This window comes from Garra rufa, chromosome 24 (assembly GCF_049309525.1).
Source record: "Garra rufa chromosome 24, GarRuf1.0, whole genome shotgun sequence".
Taxonomy (NCBI): Eukaryota; Metazoa; Chordata; class Actinopteri; order Cypriniformes; family Cyprinidae; genus Garra; species Garra rufa.
This window is the reverse complement of record NC_133384.1, coordinates 20604766-20619357: the sequence shown is the minus strand read 5'-3', so window position 1 is coordinate 20619357 and position 14592 is coordinate 20604766. Positions and strand designations below refer to the sequence as shown.

Below are 14592 nucleotides of genomic sequence, written 5' to 3'. Positions count from 1 at the left end.
TGGCTCACATGTGGCCCGTCTCCTCACCAAACTTCCAATCGAGCTGAGAGCGAACTTCAGGCGTCAGATGTTCCACCGTCCTGGACACACTCATACGCTACTCGACCTGGCGGAATGGCTTCGATATGAGTCATGGTGCCAAGGTTATGACAATCTTTCAGACATCCGAACTCTAGGCCCGTCCGGCTACCGAGCTGAGAAACGACGGAGCAAGCCCATAGCTACGGTTCTACATGGGACAGAGAGCTATACATCAAACCAAACAACCAGACGAGAAGGTCAAAGTTCCTCCGCACCAGGACAGAAGGGAAGGGTAAAACCGTACTGTCCGTATTGTGAGGGTACAGAGCATTTCCTCAACAAGTGTCCTGCTATTCAGAAATTGACCCGAGAGGAGGTCATAGAGTGGATCAAAGTCAACAAGAGGTGCTGGAGATGTGGGAGAGCCCATCAAGCAGCCCAATGTGACCTCAAGAAGCTCTGTGATGTGTGCCAAGGGAAGCATCTAAGGGTACTGCATGATGCCAATGTACGCCCCAAGGCTGAGCAACCGAAAGCTGAAAGTTGTCTGGTAAGCACCAGTACAGAAGTCCTTTACCTGGACAGACCATCATCCCATTCGCGCGTTCTCTTAAAGGTTGTTAGAGTTCTTCTGCGAAACAAAGACTGTACACTAGACACTTATGCGATTTTGGATGATGGATCAGAGCGAACAATGCTCCTCCCCGAAGCAGTTGAGAAACTGGGACTGCATAAGAAGCCCGAAGAACTCGCTCTCCGCACAATTCGACAGGAAGTCCAAACCCTGAAGGGAGCCGCTGTCTCGTTCAGAATCTCATCACCGACTAATCCCAAGAGAATCTTCCGTATAGCAGAGGCCTTTACCTCACAACGTTTGGGTCTTGCGGACCACTCCTACCCCATCGCCAACTTAAAGAGGAGGTACAAGCACCTGGCAGACCTCCCCCTTGAGCCATTTGAACACGCCAAGCCGCTCGTGTTGATAGGTGCAGATTACCCCCATTTACTTACCCCTGTTGAACCGGTGAGACTGGGACCTCCGGGGGGACCGGCAGCCATTCGCACAAGACTGGGATGGACACTTCAGGGACCTGCGCATCTTACCCAATGGGCCTCAGGTACCCGTCAGTGCCTCTTCACAAGTGTCTCATCTCAGATGACAGAGCTGATGCAAAACGTGGAAAAGCTCTGGAAGACGGACATCCTGCCATATCAGAGTAACAAACTAGCTGTGCGGTCGAAGCAGGATAAGGAAGCGCTGGAGCTCCTGGAGGCCAGGACGAGGCGAGTACAGGTTGGTGACATCCTTAGATATGCCACGCCCTTACTTAGAAAGCAAGGCGTCCCCCCCCTCAGAGCTCCCAAAGAAGCCGTCCTACCCAGTCTCAGGAGTCTAGAGAGACGCTTAGCCCGAGACCCTCTCCAAGCTGAAGAGTACTGCGGAGCAATTCGGAAGCTGGTGGAAGCAGGAGCGGTCAGAAGAATCTGCCCAAACGAAGCCTCAACCACTGATGAGTCGTGGTACATACCGCACCATTTGGTGAGTCATAACGGGAAGAATCGTTTAGTCTTCAATTGCTCTTTCCAATTCCAGGGTCGAAGCCTTAATGACTCCCTCCTTCCCGGACCAACACTGGGGGCCTCTCTGCTGGGAGTTTTATTGCGTTTCAGGGAACATGCGGTGGCAGTCAGTGGAGACATCAGAGGCATGTTCCACCAGGTCCAGCTCTTGCCAGAGGACCAGCCGCTCCTCAGGTTCATATGGAGGGACATGAAGCGTGATAACCCACCTGACGTCTTCCAGTGGCAGGTCCTACCCTTTGGCACTGCGTGCTCACCGTGCTGTGCCACCTTTGCCCTCCAGAGGCATGCAAGAGAGCATGGTGGGCCAGGAGAAGGAGTTCAGCACTCTGTGGAGCGCTGTTTTTACGTGGATAACTGCCTCCAGAGTGTGCATACTGAGAATGAGGCTAAAGAATTGGTGGACCGGCTCAGGATGGTACTAGCTTCAGGAGGGTTTGAGCTCAGACAGTGGGCCTGTAACATACCAGATGTACTCCGGCATCTACCTGGGGAGGCGAGATCTGATAGCATGGAGCAATGGCTTTCACATGATGAACCGGGCATGTCGGAACCAGCCCTTGGTCTCAGCTGGCACTGGGGATCGGACACCTTAAGCTACAAGAGCAGACCTCTGGAGTATGGAGCTTTGACGATGAGAAATGTCTATAAGGTACTGGCCCGACAATATGACCCCCTGGGGTTCATTTCACCTTACACGACACGTGCCAGGCTTATCGTCCAGAGCATGTGGGACAAGCCTCGTGATTGGGATGACCCATGTATTCCCCAAGATCTGCAGAAGGCATGGAAGGAATGGGAATCCGAGTTACACCTGCTGCCACACCTCTCCTTGCCCCGATCCTATGCTCCAGGCCTTACTGAACAGATGGTTGTTTCCAGGCAGATGCATGTTTTCAGCGACGCGTCCGAACGGATTTATGGCGCAGTTTCCTACCTCAGAACTGAAGACGTCCAGGGACAAGTGCATCTAGCATTCCTTGCAGCTAGGTCCAGGGTAGCGCCCCGGCGGCAACATTCCATTCCCCGCCTCGAGCTTTGCGGTGCGTTGACTGCTGCCCAATTGGCAACGACGATCAAAAGAGAGCTAACGGTGAAGACAGATAAGACCATCCTTTGGAGTGACTCAACGACAGTGTTAACCTGGTTGCAGTCTGAGTCATGCCGTTTCAAGGTCTTCGTGGGCACCCGGGTTGCGGAGATCCAGGAGCTTACGACAGAGTGTACCTGGCGCTATGTTGACTCCGTGCAGAACCCGGCCGATGATGTTACTCGGGGGAAGACCTTGGCAGAATTAGCCCTACCTAATCGTTGGAGCCAAGGGCCCTCTTTCCTCCTCAAGGGACCTACTGAATGGCCAGTCTCACCTGGAGCAACCCCAGAACAGGATATCACAGAGTATAAGAAGACAGCTTTGTGTGGAGTGATATCCCGAGCGGACAGACAGGAGGCTCACGAAGGGCAGCCGTACCTGTCTTGGAAGAATATGGTCGAAGCCGAAGTGCGGGAGATGCATGGGGCGGCAGACCAAGATGAACCCTTGACCGCGGAGGACTATCGACAGGCAGAGATGACAATCTTCAAAAGAGTCCAATCTGAATGCTTTCCAGAAGATTTGCGTCATCTTAGAGCAGGAAAGGCTGTACTTCGTAGTAGTCGTCTCCTTACCCTATCCCCGGAGCTTGACTCTAGTGAGGGAGTTATACGGGTGGGAGGGAGGCTCAGACGTGCTGAATGGCTAGACCCCGCCTTTAAGCATCCCATTGTCCTGGACCCCGCACATCCCGCGACAAAACTCCTTATCCAGGACTATGATGCTCGCCTCTGTCATCCGGGCCCTGAACGTGTATTTGCCGAGATGCGACGGATTTTTTGGATCCTCCGTGGAAGGGAGGCCATAAGGAGGGTGCAACACCAATGTCAGGAGTGTCGACGATGGAAATCTAAGCCATCGGTCCCAAAGATGGCAGATCTTCCCGTGGCTCGTCTGCGCCTATACAAGCCAGCATTCTATTCCACTGGCGTCGATTGCTTCGGACCCTTCCAAGTGAAGCTAGGACGACGCTCAGAGAAAAGATGGGGCATTATCTATAAATGTCTTACCACTCGGGCTGTGCACCTGGACCTCCTGCACACTATGGATTCCGACTCCTTCTTGATGAGCCTCAGACGGTTCATCGCCCGCCGTGGGAGTCCAGCAGAGCTCTATTCAGACCAGGGCACAAACTTTAAAGGAGGCGAGAAAGAGCTCAGGGAATGGTTCAACAGCATGTCCTCTGACCTCAAACAACTCCTGGCCCAGCAGAAGATTGATTTCCGCTTTAATCCCCCGGCAGCTCCTCACTTTGGGGGTACGTGGGAGAGGGAGATCAAGTCTGTTAAGACGGCACTGCATACTGTAATTGGAGTCGAACCTGTCTCTGAGGAAGTACTGCATACGGTTCTGCTAGAGGTCGAGGCTATACTGAATTCCAAACCGCTGGGTTACTCCTCCTCCAGTGTTGCTGACTTAGATGCTGTGACTCCTAATGTCCTCTTGATGGGGCGGCTGGATGGAGCGCTACCACCAGTGGTGTACCCTAGGAGTGAGGGACTGAGTCGGCGAAGATGGCGCCACTGCCAAGTCCTAGCAGATCACTTCTGGGCGAGATTCATCAGGTGCTATCTGCCCACCCTTCAGTGCAGACAAAAGTGGCATGGCACCCCCACGGATTTGACAGTAGGTTCAGTAGTCCTGCTGATGGACCCCCAGTTTCCACGAGCACTCTGGCCAGTAGGCAAAGTGGTTAAAGTACATCCCAGTGTGGATGGACATGTACGATCCGTAGATGTACAAGTTAAGGACAAAGTCTACACTCGGCCCGTTGCTCGTCTTATTACTCTTCCAGTCATACCAGATGCTGAAGAGAACAAGGAATGTCCGTCAACGGCTCCAGGTGATGAATAAGCCTTTTCCAGGAACAAATTGCACACAATTTGGGGGCGGCTGTGCAAAAGGCGATAGAGAGAATGTCAGAGCGCAGTCACGCAAGCCAAATAAGGACTCTTATTATGAAAGCGCGCATAGCGCAGATGAGAGGAAGAGACGCTATTCATTATACACAGTTCATCAGACTGCCTCAGTCACTGCTCACGATCGGGTTTTCTGCATAACGGGCGTTGGAGACGGGCATCGTAGTTAATATCAGACCCATTTGAATGTATCTTGTGTTGTGTGCGTCCTATATGAGTGAGTACAAATAATCAGTAACAGATTGATGCTTGCTTCATCAGTGACGCAGTTGTTAGCTTTTCAATGCTGCATGATAATGCTGTCATTTACGTGCTGTTTTTGTAACATCTCTGTTGTATTACAATGTTCTAAGTTATAATGTTTATAATGCTATAAGTCATGTGGATAAATAATGAGTGTAGATGCACTATATTCAAAGTTATACATTGTTACTGTTAGAGGGGAGCAGCCTATAGCTGTATAATAATACTTGTAATGGTGGTTTAATTATAATCTTGCTTTGTTTCTTTCAGAGAAACCACACACCCTCCACCACAATTATACATTTCATACTTAAACTGATAAACACTCAGCCCTCTCACGAAGACAAGACTAATTGAAGTTCCCTTTCTAGCCAGCTCTGTCACCTAACCCATTTCATGTCCACTGTAGTTCAGGCTTCAGATGTGCATGTAAAGGCTGTCTCCTCCCTCTGAGTTGATCAAAACTGCATATGTGAGAATAAACCTGTTCAAACTGATACATCTCTCTGTGGTGTTTTAACCGACACCCCTGGTTCACTGCGATTCAAGCTAGCCCTAACAGTATCAGGTAGCTCTTCGCTACAACAGCCAAGGAAAAAAGGGTGTTATCTAGCAAAATGATGGGTTATTTTCTAAAAAAAATTACAATTTATATACTTTTTAACCTTAAATTCTCGTCTTGTCTAGCTCAGCAAGACGAGTGTTTCAGATTAAAAAGTATATAAGTTGTAAATGTTTTTTTGAAAATAACCGATCATTTCACTGGATAAGACATAAGAGATTCTTCCTCAGCTGGGATCATTTAGAGAACTTTGAAGCTGCATTTAAACAGCATTTTGGAAGTTTAAACTTGGGGGCACCATAGAAGTCCATTATATGAAGAGAAATCCTGAAATGTTTCCTCAAAAAACAATTTCTTTACTTCTTCTGAAAGAAAAACATGAACATCTTGGATGACAAGGGGGTGAGTACATTATCTGTAAATTCTTGTTCTGAAGGTGAACTACTCCTTTAAGCTATCCTAGGTGTATATGTATATGACATCACTTCTAGGTGAATACAGTTGGAGTTAATGTTAAAAAAGGTTTGGATATTTTACTTACATAAACACATCGATTCACTTCAGAAGGCCTTTATTAACCCTCCGGAACCATTTGGAGTGCTTTCATGATGGATGGATGCACTTTATTGAACTAAAAATCTCAACACCCACCCACTGCCATTATAAAGCTTGGAATAGTTATTCTTTGTAATCTATGTTTTGTCTTGTCACTGTCAGTTTGTTGCACTGTGGAGCTGCTGTCACTAAAACAAATTCCTAGTATGTGTAAACATACCTGGCAATAAAGCTCATTCTGATTCTGATTCTGATAGCCAGGACATTTTTAATGGAACTCAATTGTATTCATCTGAAAGAAGAAAGTCATATACATCTAGGATGGTTTAAGGGTGAGTAAATCATGGTGTAATTTTCATTTTTGGGTGAACTATCTCTTTTATTTGAGAAATTGATAATATAATTACATAACTTCAGTAGATCAATAGCTTACATTCAGGTTGAGTTTGAAGTTCGAAGTTCGAGGAACTCTATTATATTACTATTTATATTATTTGTCTAGGCAAGTGTAAGTTTTAGTTTTCTTAAACTGTACACTAATAGTATTTTCCCTATAGCGATCAGAAAGTGTTCCAGGCGATTATCACAGTGCAAGGGGTTCTTGGAGAGAAACCACTTGTTCTGAAGGTCAATGGAAGTGGATCATTTGATGAGAGTTTTCTATCTTCAAAATCTGATACTTGATAAAACAACTTTCACATACTCAAGACTGAAGAACTAAAACATCTCTCTCTCTCTGTATAGATTTTAATTAGTTTGATAAGACACTTATCTCTGTTTACTTCAAATACTGTATTTGCATAATTTTTATTTCTTTAATTATACAAATTAAAGATCAACATAATAAGAATATAAGCAAATTTCAGATGGCCTAGTGTGTGTTTGTGATTAGAGTATCAAAGGTCAAGTTGTAGTTAAACAGTGACTTCACACACTACTATTCAAAAGTCTGGGGTCAGAAATATTTTTTAAACGCTTTAAATGCTCACCAAGGCTGCACTTATTTAGTCAGAAATACAGTAAAACAGTAATATTGAGAAATATTAATACGATTTCAAATAGCTATTGATCTGTTTTAATCTATTTGATGGCAAAGCTGAATTTTCAGCAGCTGTGCTGGAACCTTTTTTCAGGATTCTTTGATGAATAGAAAGCTCAAAAGAACAGCATTTATTTTTGAAAACAAAATATTTTCTAACATTATAAATGCTCTTTAAATGACTTTTAATCAATTTAATGCACCGTTGCTGAATAAAAGTATTAATTTCTTACTGACCCCAAACCTTTAAAAGGTATTACCTAACTTTTAAAACAAGTTTTAAACAATCATTTTTATTCTAAGAAATGAGATGCATTGTAAACATTTGTAAATTACACTGGTTGTCAAAAACATTTTCTTTCTAAAATTCAGAGTTCTTCCGCTATATCCATATTAGAAGGAAAACCCAGATCAGATTAATGTCACAAATCAAAGAGATAAAAGCTGTTACTCTGATTGCTCTTACGTCGGTTTCCATGATCTGTTATCACAGTTGAAATGCAAGGCACTTTAAAGAGAGATCTGAACCTTCTGAATGTTGAACATCCTCAAAACAAGTAAGGCAAACACCCACTGATGTGCACTACGTAAGAAGTGTGCTCTCTCTGCTTGTGTTTACAGTTAGCCTTCTAGCAGCTTGATTAAATAGAATTTGTGACGGTTAGTTTCTCTGCGTGTCATCAGGACATTTGCATCTTGGGATTTTGCGCCAGGGCTTTCATCACTGGCCAGGATACTCAAAAACTGCAGCTGCTCCCATTCCAGTCCCAATGCACATGGACACCACACCATACCCTCTGCAACAAAACACAACTTCGTAAATGGGAAAAGGGATCAAAATCTTTTTTATTGCCAATTATTTTACCAACATAAGAGGGATCATACAAAACGCATGTTATTTTTTATTTAGCACTTACCTGAATAAGATATTTCACAAAAAAGGACATTTACATAAAGTCCACAAGAGAAAATAATAGCTGAATTAATAAAAATGAACCTGTTCAAAAGTTTACATACACTTGATTCTTAATAATGTGTTGTTACTTGAATGATTCACATCTGTAGTTGTTCATGAGTCCCTTGTTTGTCCTGAACAGTTAAACTGCCTGCAGTTCTTCAGAAAAATCCTTCAGGTCCTAGAAATTCTTTGGTTTTTCAGCATTTTGTGTATTTGAACCCTTTCCAACAATTACTGTATGATTTTGAGATCCATCTTTTCACACTGAGGACAACTGATTAAATCATATGGAAGTATTACATTAGGTTAAAATGGTTACTGATGCTCCAGAATGAAACAATGCATTAAAAGAGGTTTAAAACTTTTTGAATTTAAAGATCAGGGTAAAAAAGGGTAAAAAAAAAACGTATTTTGTCTTCTAGGAAACATTGAAGTGTCTTATGTAGCTTCTGAAGGGCAGTACTAAATGAAAATATATGAATATGATATTGAGGCAAAATAAGAAAAATGTACACATCTTCATTCTGTTCAAAAGTTTTCACCCCTGGCTCTTAATGCATCATGTTTGTATCAGAAGCATCAGTGAGCATTTGAACCTTCTTTAATAGTTGCATATGAGTCCCTAAGTGTGAAAAGATGGATCTCAAAATCACAAAGTTATAGTTGGAAAAGGTTCAAATACACAAATATGCTGAAAAACCAAAGAATTTGTGAGACCTGAAGGTCAGGATAAACTCATAAGTAACATAACGATCATTCAAGTAACAACACAGTATTAAGAATCAAGGGTATGTAAACTTTTGAACAGGGTCAGGTTTTTATAAATTCAACTATTATTTTCTCTTGTAGACTATATGTAAACAGCTTTCACGTAAAATTTATTTTTTCAGGTCAGTACTAAATAAAAAAGAAAACAAATTATTTTGCTAAAACGTTTAACATTTTGCAGATTCTGCAAGGTGTATGTAAACTGTTGACTGCATATGATATTTAATGTGCGCGTTTACCTCTTGCGTCTGCGTTTGAGCTCATTGAGCAAAGTCACGACCTGTCGAGCACCAGTGCACCCCAGTGGATGACCAAAAGCGATGGCTCCTCCATTAGGATTCACTTTCTCCATTGGAATGCCCAGTTTTTCAACACAATACACAGCCTAGGAATATTGTGAATAAGTTGCTTTTATGAATAACAAAGCAAAGTACTGAAACAACTGGGGGAGATCCAAAAAAATCGATCAGTCACCTGACTGGCGAATGCTTCGTTGATCTCAAACACATCGATATCATCCACAGTCAGCCCTGAACAAGCAAATGCAATAACACGGCTCATTTACAACCATTATTTTGAAATAATGAAAATGGAAAATCTATTTCAATATACTTTTAAGCATGATTATTACTAGAAGCTGTACTCTCACCAGCTTGTTTGAGGGCCTCTGGGATGGCATAGGCCGGACCGATGCCCATTATGTCTGGTGGAACACCCACCACAGCGCTCGCCCTTAGGATCCCAAAAACAGGAAGTCCCAGTTTCTCCACTGTGGATCTCCGCCCGATTAGCACCGCTGCTGCGCCATCACTCACCTGACTGGCATTACCTGCAATGAGAATGAAAGATTTCAATTATGGAATTTAAAGGAGAAGAACAAAAATGTAGAGATTATTTACTCACCCCCTTGTCATCCAAGATGTTTGTGACTTTTTAATTTCTTCAGTCGATGAGAAATTGTTTCGTGAGGGAAAAAAATCAGGAATTATCTCTATATAATGGATGTCAATGGTGCCCCCAAGTTTGAACGTCTAAAATGCAGTTTAAATGCAGCTTCAAATGGCTCTAAAAAATCCCAGCTGAGGAAGAAGGGTCCTATCTACCCAAATGATCGGTCATTTTCTAAACAAATTGACAATTTATATACTTTTTAACCTCAAATGCTCATCTTGTCTAAGTCTGCGTGAACTCTTTTTGTTTTCTGGCCAATACTGTTGGGGTATGTCGAAAAACTCCCATCTCATTTTCTTCCCAAACTTCAAAATCGGCTGGGATCATTTAGAGCCATTTGAAGCTGCATTTAAACTGCATTTAAATTGCATTTTGGAAGTTCAAACTTGGGGGCACCATTGAAATCCATTATATGGAGAAAATTCCTGACATGTTTTCCTCAAGACACATCATTTCTTATTGACTGAGAAAAGAAAGACATGAACATCTTAGATGACAAGGGGGTGAGTAAATTTTTGTTCTGAAAGTGGACTTCTCCTTTAACAACTAATATATTCCTTCAAAATTCTGTATGCACACCAGCTGTGGTGCTGCCGTTTTCTTTGAATGCTGGTCGCAGTTTGGCAAGGCCTTCAAAGGTAGTCCCAGGCCGGATCCCATCATCCTTTGTGACAGTAATAGTGCGCTCTGTGCCATTTTCATCCACAAATTTAGTAGTGACTGGTGTGATCTCTTGATCAAACAATCCCTTTTTCTGTGCCATGGCTGCCCTAGTGTTACAAAAGTCCACAAATAATTGGTACTTTGAGTTTTTTTGATGCATTTTTGCAACAGTTAGAATGTATCAACTATCCACCTACTTTTGTTGGGAACTAAGAGCAAAGCGATCCTGTTTTTCCCTAGTGATGCCAAATCTCTCAGCAACGTTCTCTGAGGTTATTCTGAAAGAAAACAGAAAACGAATGTAATATTAAGATTGAAACAGAGTATAAAAGAAATAACATGCATACCCCATGGGAATGATGCAGTCTCTGGCTTTTTCATTGTCCATCAGTCGGGGGCTGAGGTCTCCTGGGTTATTAGGTGAACGAAGGGACATGCTCTCCACACTGGCATGAAAAAACAAGAAAACAAAAATGAGCTGTAGGATAGATTCAAGAAGATTTACAGACTTTACATTGATAACAAAGCGATTGACAACATGAAAATACAGAAATACAATTTTACACAATTAAAAATGACAATAAATAATAAAAAAATATAAGGGCCATTCTACAGATTTGATGCAAACTGCTGTCCCACAACCAAAAAACACATTTAAAAAGCATTTAAGTATTCAAAATCCTAGATGTTTACTAAGATCATTTTTATTACCTATTGAAACCCATAGGTAATAAATAATACTTCAAATATCAGTGAGCTCAATATATATAAAATCATCCTTTAGCGGGTACTATTGGGAAGTAGCTGTTCCGAACCCTAACCCCTAAATCTCAACTTATGAAAATGATATTAAAATAATTTTTGTATTTTATTCTCTTGTTGTTTTTAATTCTATTGCTGTTTTCAAAACTATGAAAAATATATGTCTAACTTTAAAGAATGTCACTACCAAACACCACTTTTCTATAATTAATTTTTTTTTTGGAAGTTATTCCATAACATTTAGTTTTGTTATGGAATAACAACTGTGCACAACTGTGCTAGCTCATCATGTGCTGATTAGCATCTTTGAGCTAGGTTCAAAAGTATCTAAAATTGTCACGACCAAAACATTTGGTGAAGTTTCGGTAGTGACATCTTTGGTTAATTTTGGGTGTTATCCCATAAATGTCATCATTGTTTTCGGAAGTGATATAAGGAAACAAATAATCCTTTATTTGAGGGATAAAACAAAAATTTAGTACGGTTATATAGTATTTTAGTATGTTTTAGCAGTGTTTTAGTATGTGGGTTAAAATACTCGAATGTGATGTGGTCTTTCCCAAAACATTATTGTCACTACCGAAAATGTGCTGTCACTACTGAAACATGGGATGTTTTGTCAAATATAAAGTATACTGAATTATCAACTAAGATGTTATGATAGTATTTGGTTCAATGTATATTTAAACTAATGAATACTGAAATCAGTATGATCAACTTCTTGCCTTTTACAAAGAAAATTTGGATTCAAAATACAACAAATCTCATAAACAATACTTGAAATATTGTTTAAATTGAAACTGTTCTTGATTTACCTCTGAAAACTTATATTATAAACTTTAATAAAATAGAAGAAATATATATTTACAAGGAAGATGTAAGGAAACTCTTAATAGGTCAAGGTCTTAATAGGACAAATATTCCCCAAAAATTTGAAAAAAAAAAAAAAAACAATATGAGAATTAACTGCACAACTACTAGAAATCTGTACCTCAGATAGAGATATTTAAGACGCTTCCAACTCTGACTTTGAACCAATTCTGTAGAATGGCCCTAAATGTTTGTAATTTTACACTATAACTATAATTTAAAACATGTTTTTGTCTTCATTTTATAATTAGGGTCAAAACAAAAAATAGAAATAAAGACTTTGAAAAGGTCTTAGTTGGATAAAGCAGCAGCAGCAGTATGAGACTTTGAATGTTTTTTTTATTTATTCAGTTATCAACTTAAAATCTTCAAGTAAATAGTTTACATCTAAGGGGTTTGACTGGAAAAAAAAAACCCTATGCAATGATTATTGCTACACTGTATCTTTTAGTTAAATTGCTGAAATCAACATTTACAAATGTAGCATACTAACCCACAGGCAAGTCCCAGGTCATATGAACCTCCCCTGATTCCACCTTAAAACACAGAAAAAAGCCTGTTTTAACAAAAATCTTGTATTTACTTATTTTAGTTAAATTATAATTCTTACCTGCAATATTAAAAAGTGCTTGTAGTCCAGAAGAGCACTGCCTGTTTACAGTGTAGACGGGTACAGACTCAGGAAAGCCACTGTGAAAGATAAAGAAAGTCTTGTATTTTGGATTCAATTCATGTTTAGCAATATCTCAATTTATTATTTATTACTCATTTCACCTAAAAAAATGTGCGACTCGAGCCATCAGAGCACCGGCACCAGGTTGAAGCACATTACCTGAAAAATAGCAGTAAGTATATCAATGTTAAAGCTAAAAAACATCAAGTCATCCAAGATATAGATGAGTTTGTTTCTTCATAGGAACAGATCACTTGCTCATCAATGGATCATTTGAAGTGAATGGGTGCCATCAGGAGGATGAGAGTCCAAACAGCTGATAAAAACATCACAATAATTCACAAGTAATCCACAACACTCCAGTCCATCAATTCAATTGTGAAACGTATTTGTTTATAATAAACCAAGTCATCAATACTGCGTTTTTACTTTAAACCATTGCTTCTGGACAAAATCCATAAATTGCATGATCTCTGCATCTTTCTCTCCTGATTCAGACAAGATGACTTTTTCACTGCTGGAAGCATTATTACAGAAGTCTCATATTTTAGCGAGAAGCGATGGTTTTAATCTTAAAATGTCTTAGAGATGAATCACAAACACAGCTTATTGCTTCACAAGGCGTTAACTGATGGACTGGAGTTGTGTGGATTACTTGTGGATTATTGTGATTCTGACGGCACCCATTCACTGCAGAAGACCCACTAGTAATGCTGAATTTCTGATCTGAATTTGTTCTGATAAAGAAACTCATCTTCATCTTGGATGGTGTACATTTTCAGCAAATTTCACTCTTCATATATGATTGTCATACACATTGTTGTGTTTCAGTGTATTTTCTCATATTTCGTCAGACTAGTTGACTTACCAACACACACATCCCCTAGTAAAGAGGGTCTCAGTCTCAGATCCTTCAGGACTGCACTCATCACAGTACTAAGTAACTCATCTGGGGTAGTGTCCTAAAATCAAACAGGCAGACTTTAATACAGAATGCTGTTAATGTCACTGTCAAGCAGTCCTATTGACCGATATCCCACCTTAAAGGATCCTCTCTTCGCTCGGCCGATGGCTGTTCGTAATCCATGAACCACAACAATATCATTTGAATCAGCAGCTGAAGCGCTGCACTGCCTCATTCCCACACGACCATTTGACGACAGTTGTCCCGACAAAACCTGCACTCTGTGCATTTTTGTTGTCAAAAATTTGGGCACGAAAAAATAAAAGGATGACCGTTTACAGAGATATACACAAATGCTTAACAAGGACTGATATATGAACTATGCTCTACATTTCTGATGATGTTTCCTGGTGAACCTTGCTTCTCTGGTCAGCCTGCAGATCATTGGCTAGAGCGTTCTGGCGTCATCGCAAGGAATTATGGGGAATGAAGTACGAATCGAGTTTTTTTTTTTTGTCCAGTCTGATTGTACAGACATTTTTAAAAACGTGAAAACGTGAAAACATTAGTTGATGTAAACTAGTTAACTAACACGAACGAACAATGAACAATACATTTCTTGCACTACTTGTTAATCTTTGTTAATGTTTGGCTAGTTAATTGAAATACAGTTCATTGTTCATGTTAGTTCACAGAGTATTAACTAATGTTAACAAACACAATTTGTGATTTTAATAATACATTAATAAATTCTAGAATGTTCATTGCTAGTTAATGCTAACTAATGTAGGTAACTAATGTTACCTAACGAACCTTATTGTAAACTGTTACCAAGTTATCTTTTATGACAGTTCTGTGAACTTTATAATTATTGAGAGTTTTGTAAACTTTATAATTCTGAATTCTTTATAATTCTTGCAAATTCTTTATTCATAAATGAATAACATCTCCAACTCTTCCTTTAAAACATGTAAAAGGCTCTATCTATCGTTCTATCGTTCTTTCTATCTATCTATCTATCTATCTATCT

The 14592-nt window shown here is 40.6% G+C and overlaps 2 protein-coding genes across 2 annotated transcripts in view; one reads left to right on the top strand and one right to left on the bottom strand.

Moving 5' to 3' along the window:
- Positions 1–6666, top strand: part of dlec1 (DLEC1 cilia and flagella associated protein) — a 32929-nt gene extending 26263 nt beyond the window's left edge. Inside the window, exon 39 of the mRNA XM_073830453.1 lies at positions 6532–6666. Coding sequence (XP_073686554.1) covers positions 6532–6658 — 127 coding nt within the window. The 3' untranslated portion in view covers positions 6659–6666. The remainder of the gene's footprint in view (positions 1–6531) is intronic.
- A 624-nt stretch (positions 6667–7290) lies between these two features.
- On the bottom strand, positions 7291–13977 carry acaa1 (acetyl-CoA acyltransferase 1). The gene is made up of 12 exons (XM_073830454.1): positions 13699–13977; positions 13527–13620; positions 12760–12817; positions 12596–12675; positions 12479–12521; positions 10701–10799; positions 10551–10631; positions 10270–10460; positions 9389–9568; positions 9214–9269; positions 8979–9124; positions 7291–7810 (listed from the first exon to the last, which is right to left on the bottom strand). The coding sequence occupies exons 1-12, from the start codon at positions 13849–13851 to the stop codon at positions 7735–7737; spliced, it is 1257 nt and encodes a 418-aa protein (XP_073686555.1). The 5' UTR covers positions 13852–13977; the 3' UTR covers positions 7291–7734.
- Positions 13978–14592: the final 615 nt, after the last annotated feature.

What these genes read in the sequence shown, in the direction of transcription:
- acaa1 (XM_073830454.1), bottom strand. Translation starts at nt 13,851, where the DNA reads ATGCACAGAGTGCAGGTTTTGTCGGGACAACTGTCGTCAAATGGTCGT. An exon ending in CGAGTCGCACATTTTTTTAG is followed by an intron (nt 12,676 to 12,759) that starts GTGAAATGAGTA and finishes TATCTTTCACAG; the next exon opens with TGGCTTTCCTGAGTCTGTAC. An exon ending in GCTCTTAGTTCCCAACAAAA is followed by an intron (nt 10,461 to 10,550) that starts GTAGGTGGATAG and finishes TTGTAACACTAG; the next exon opens with GGCAGCCATGGCACAGAAAA.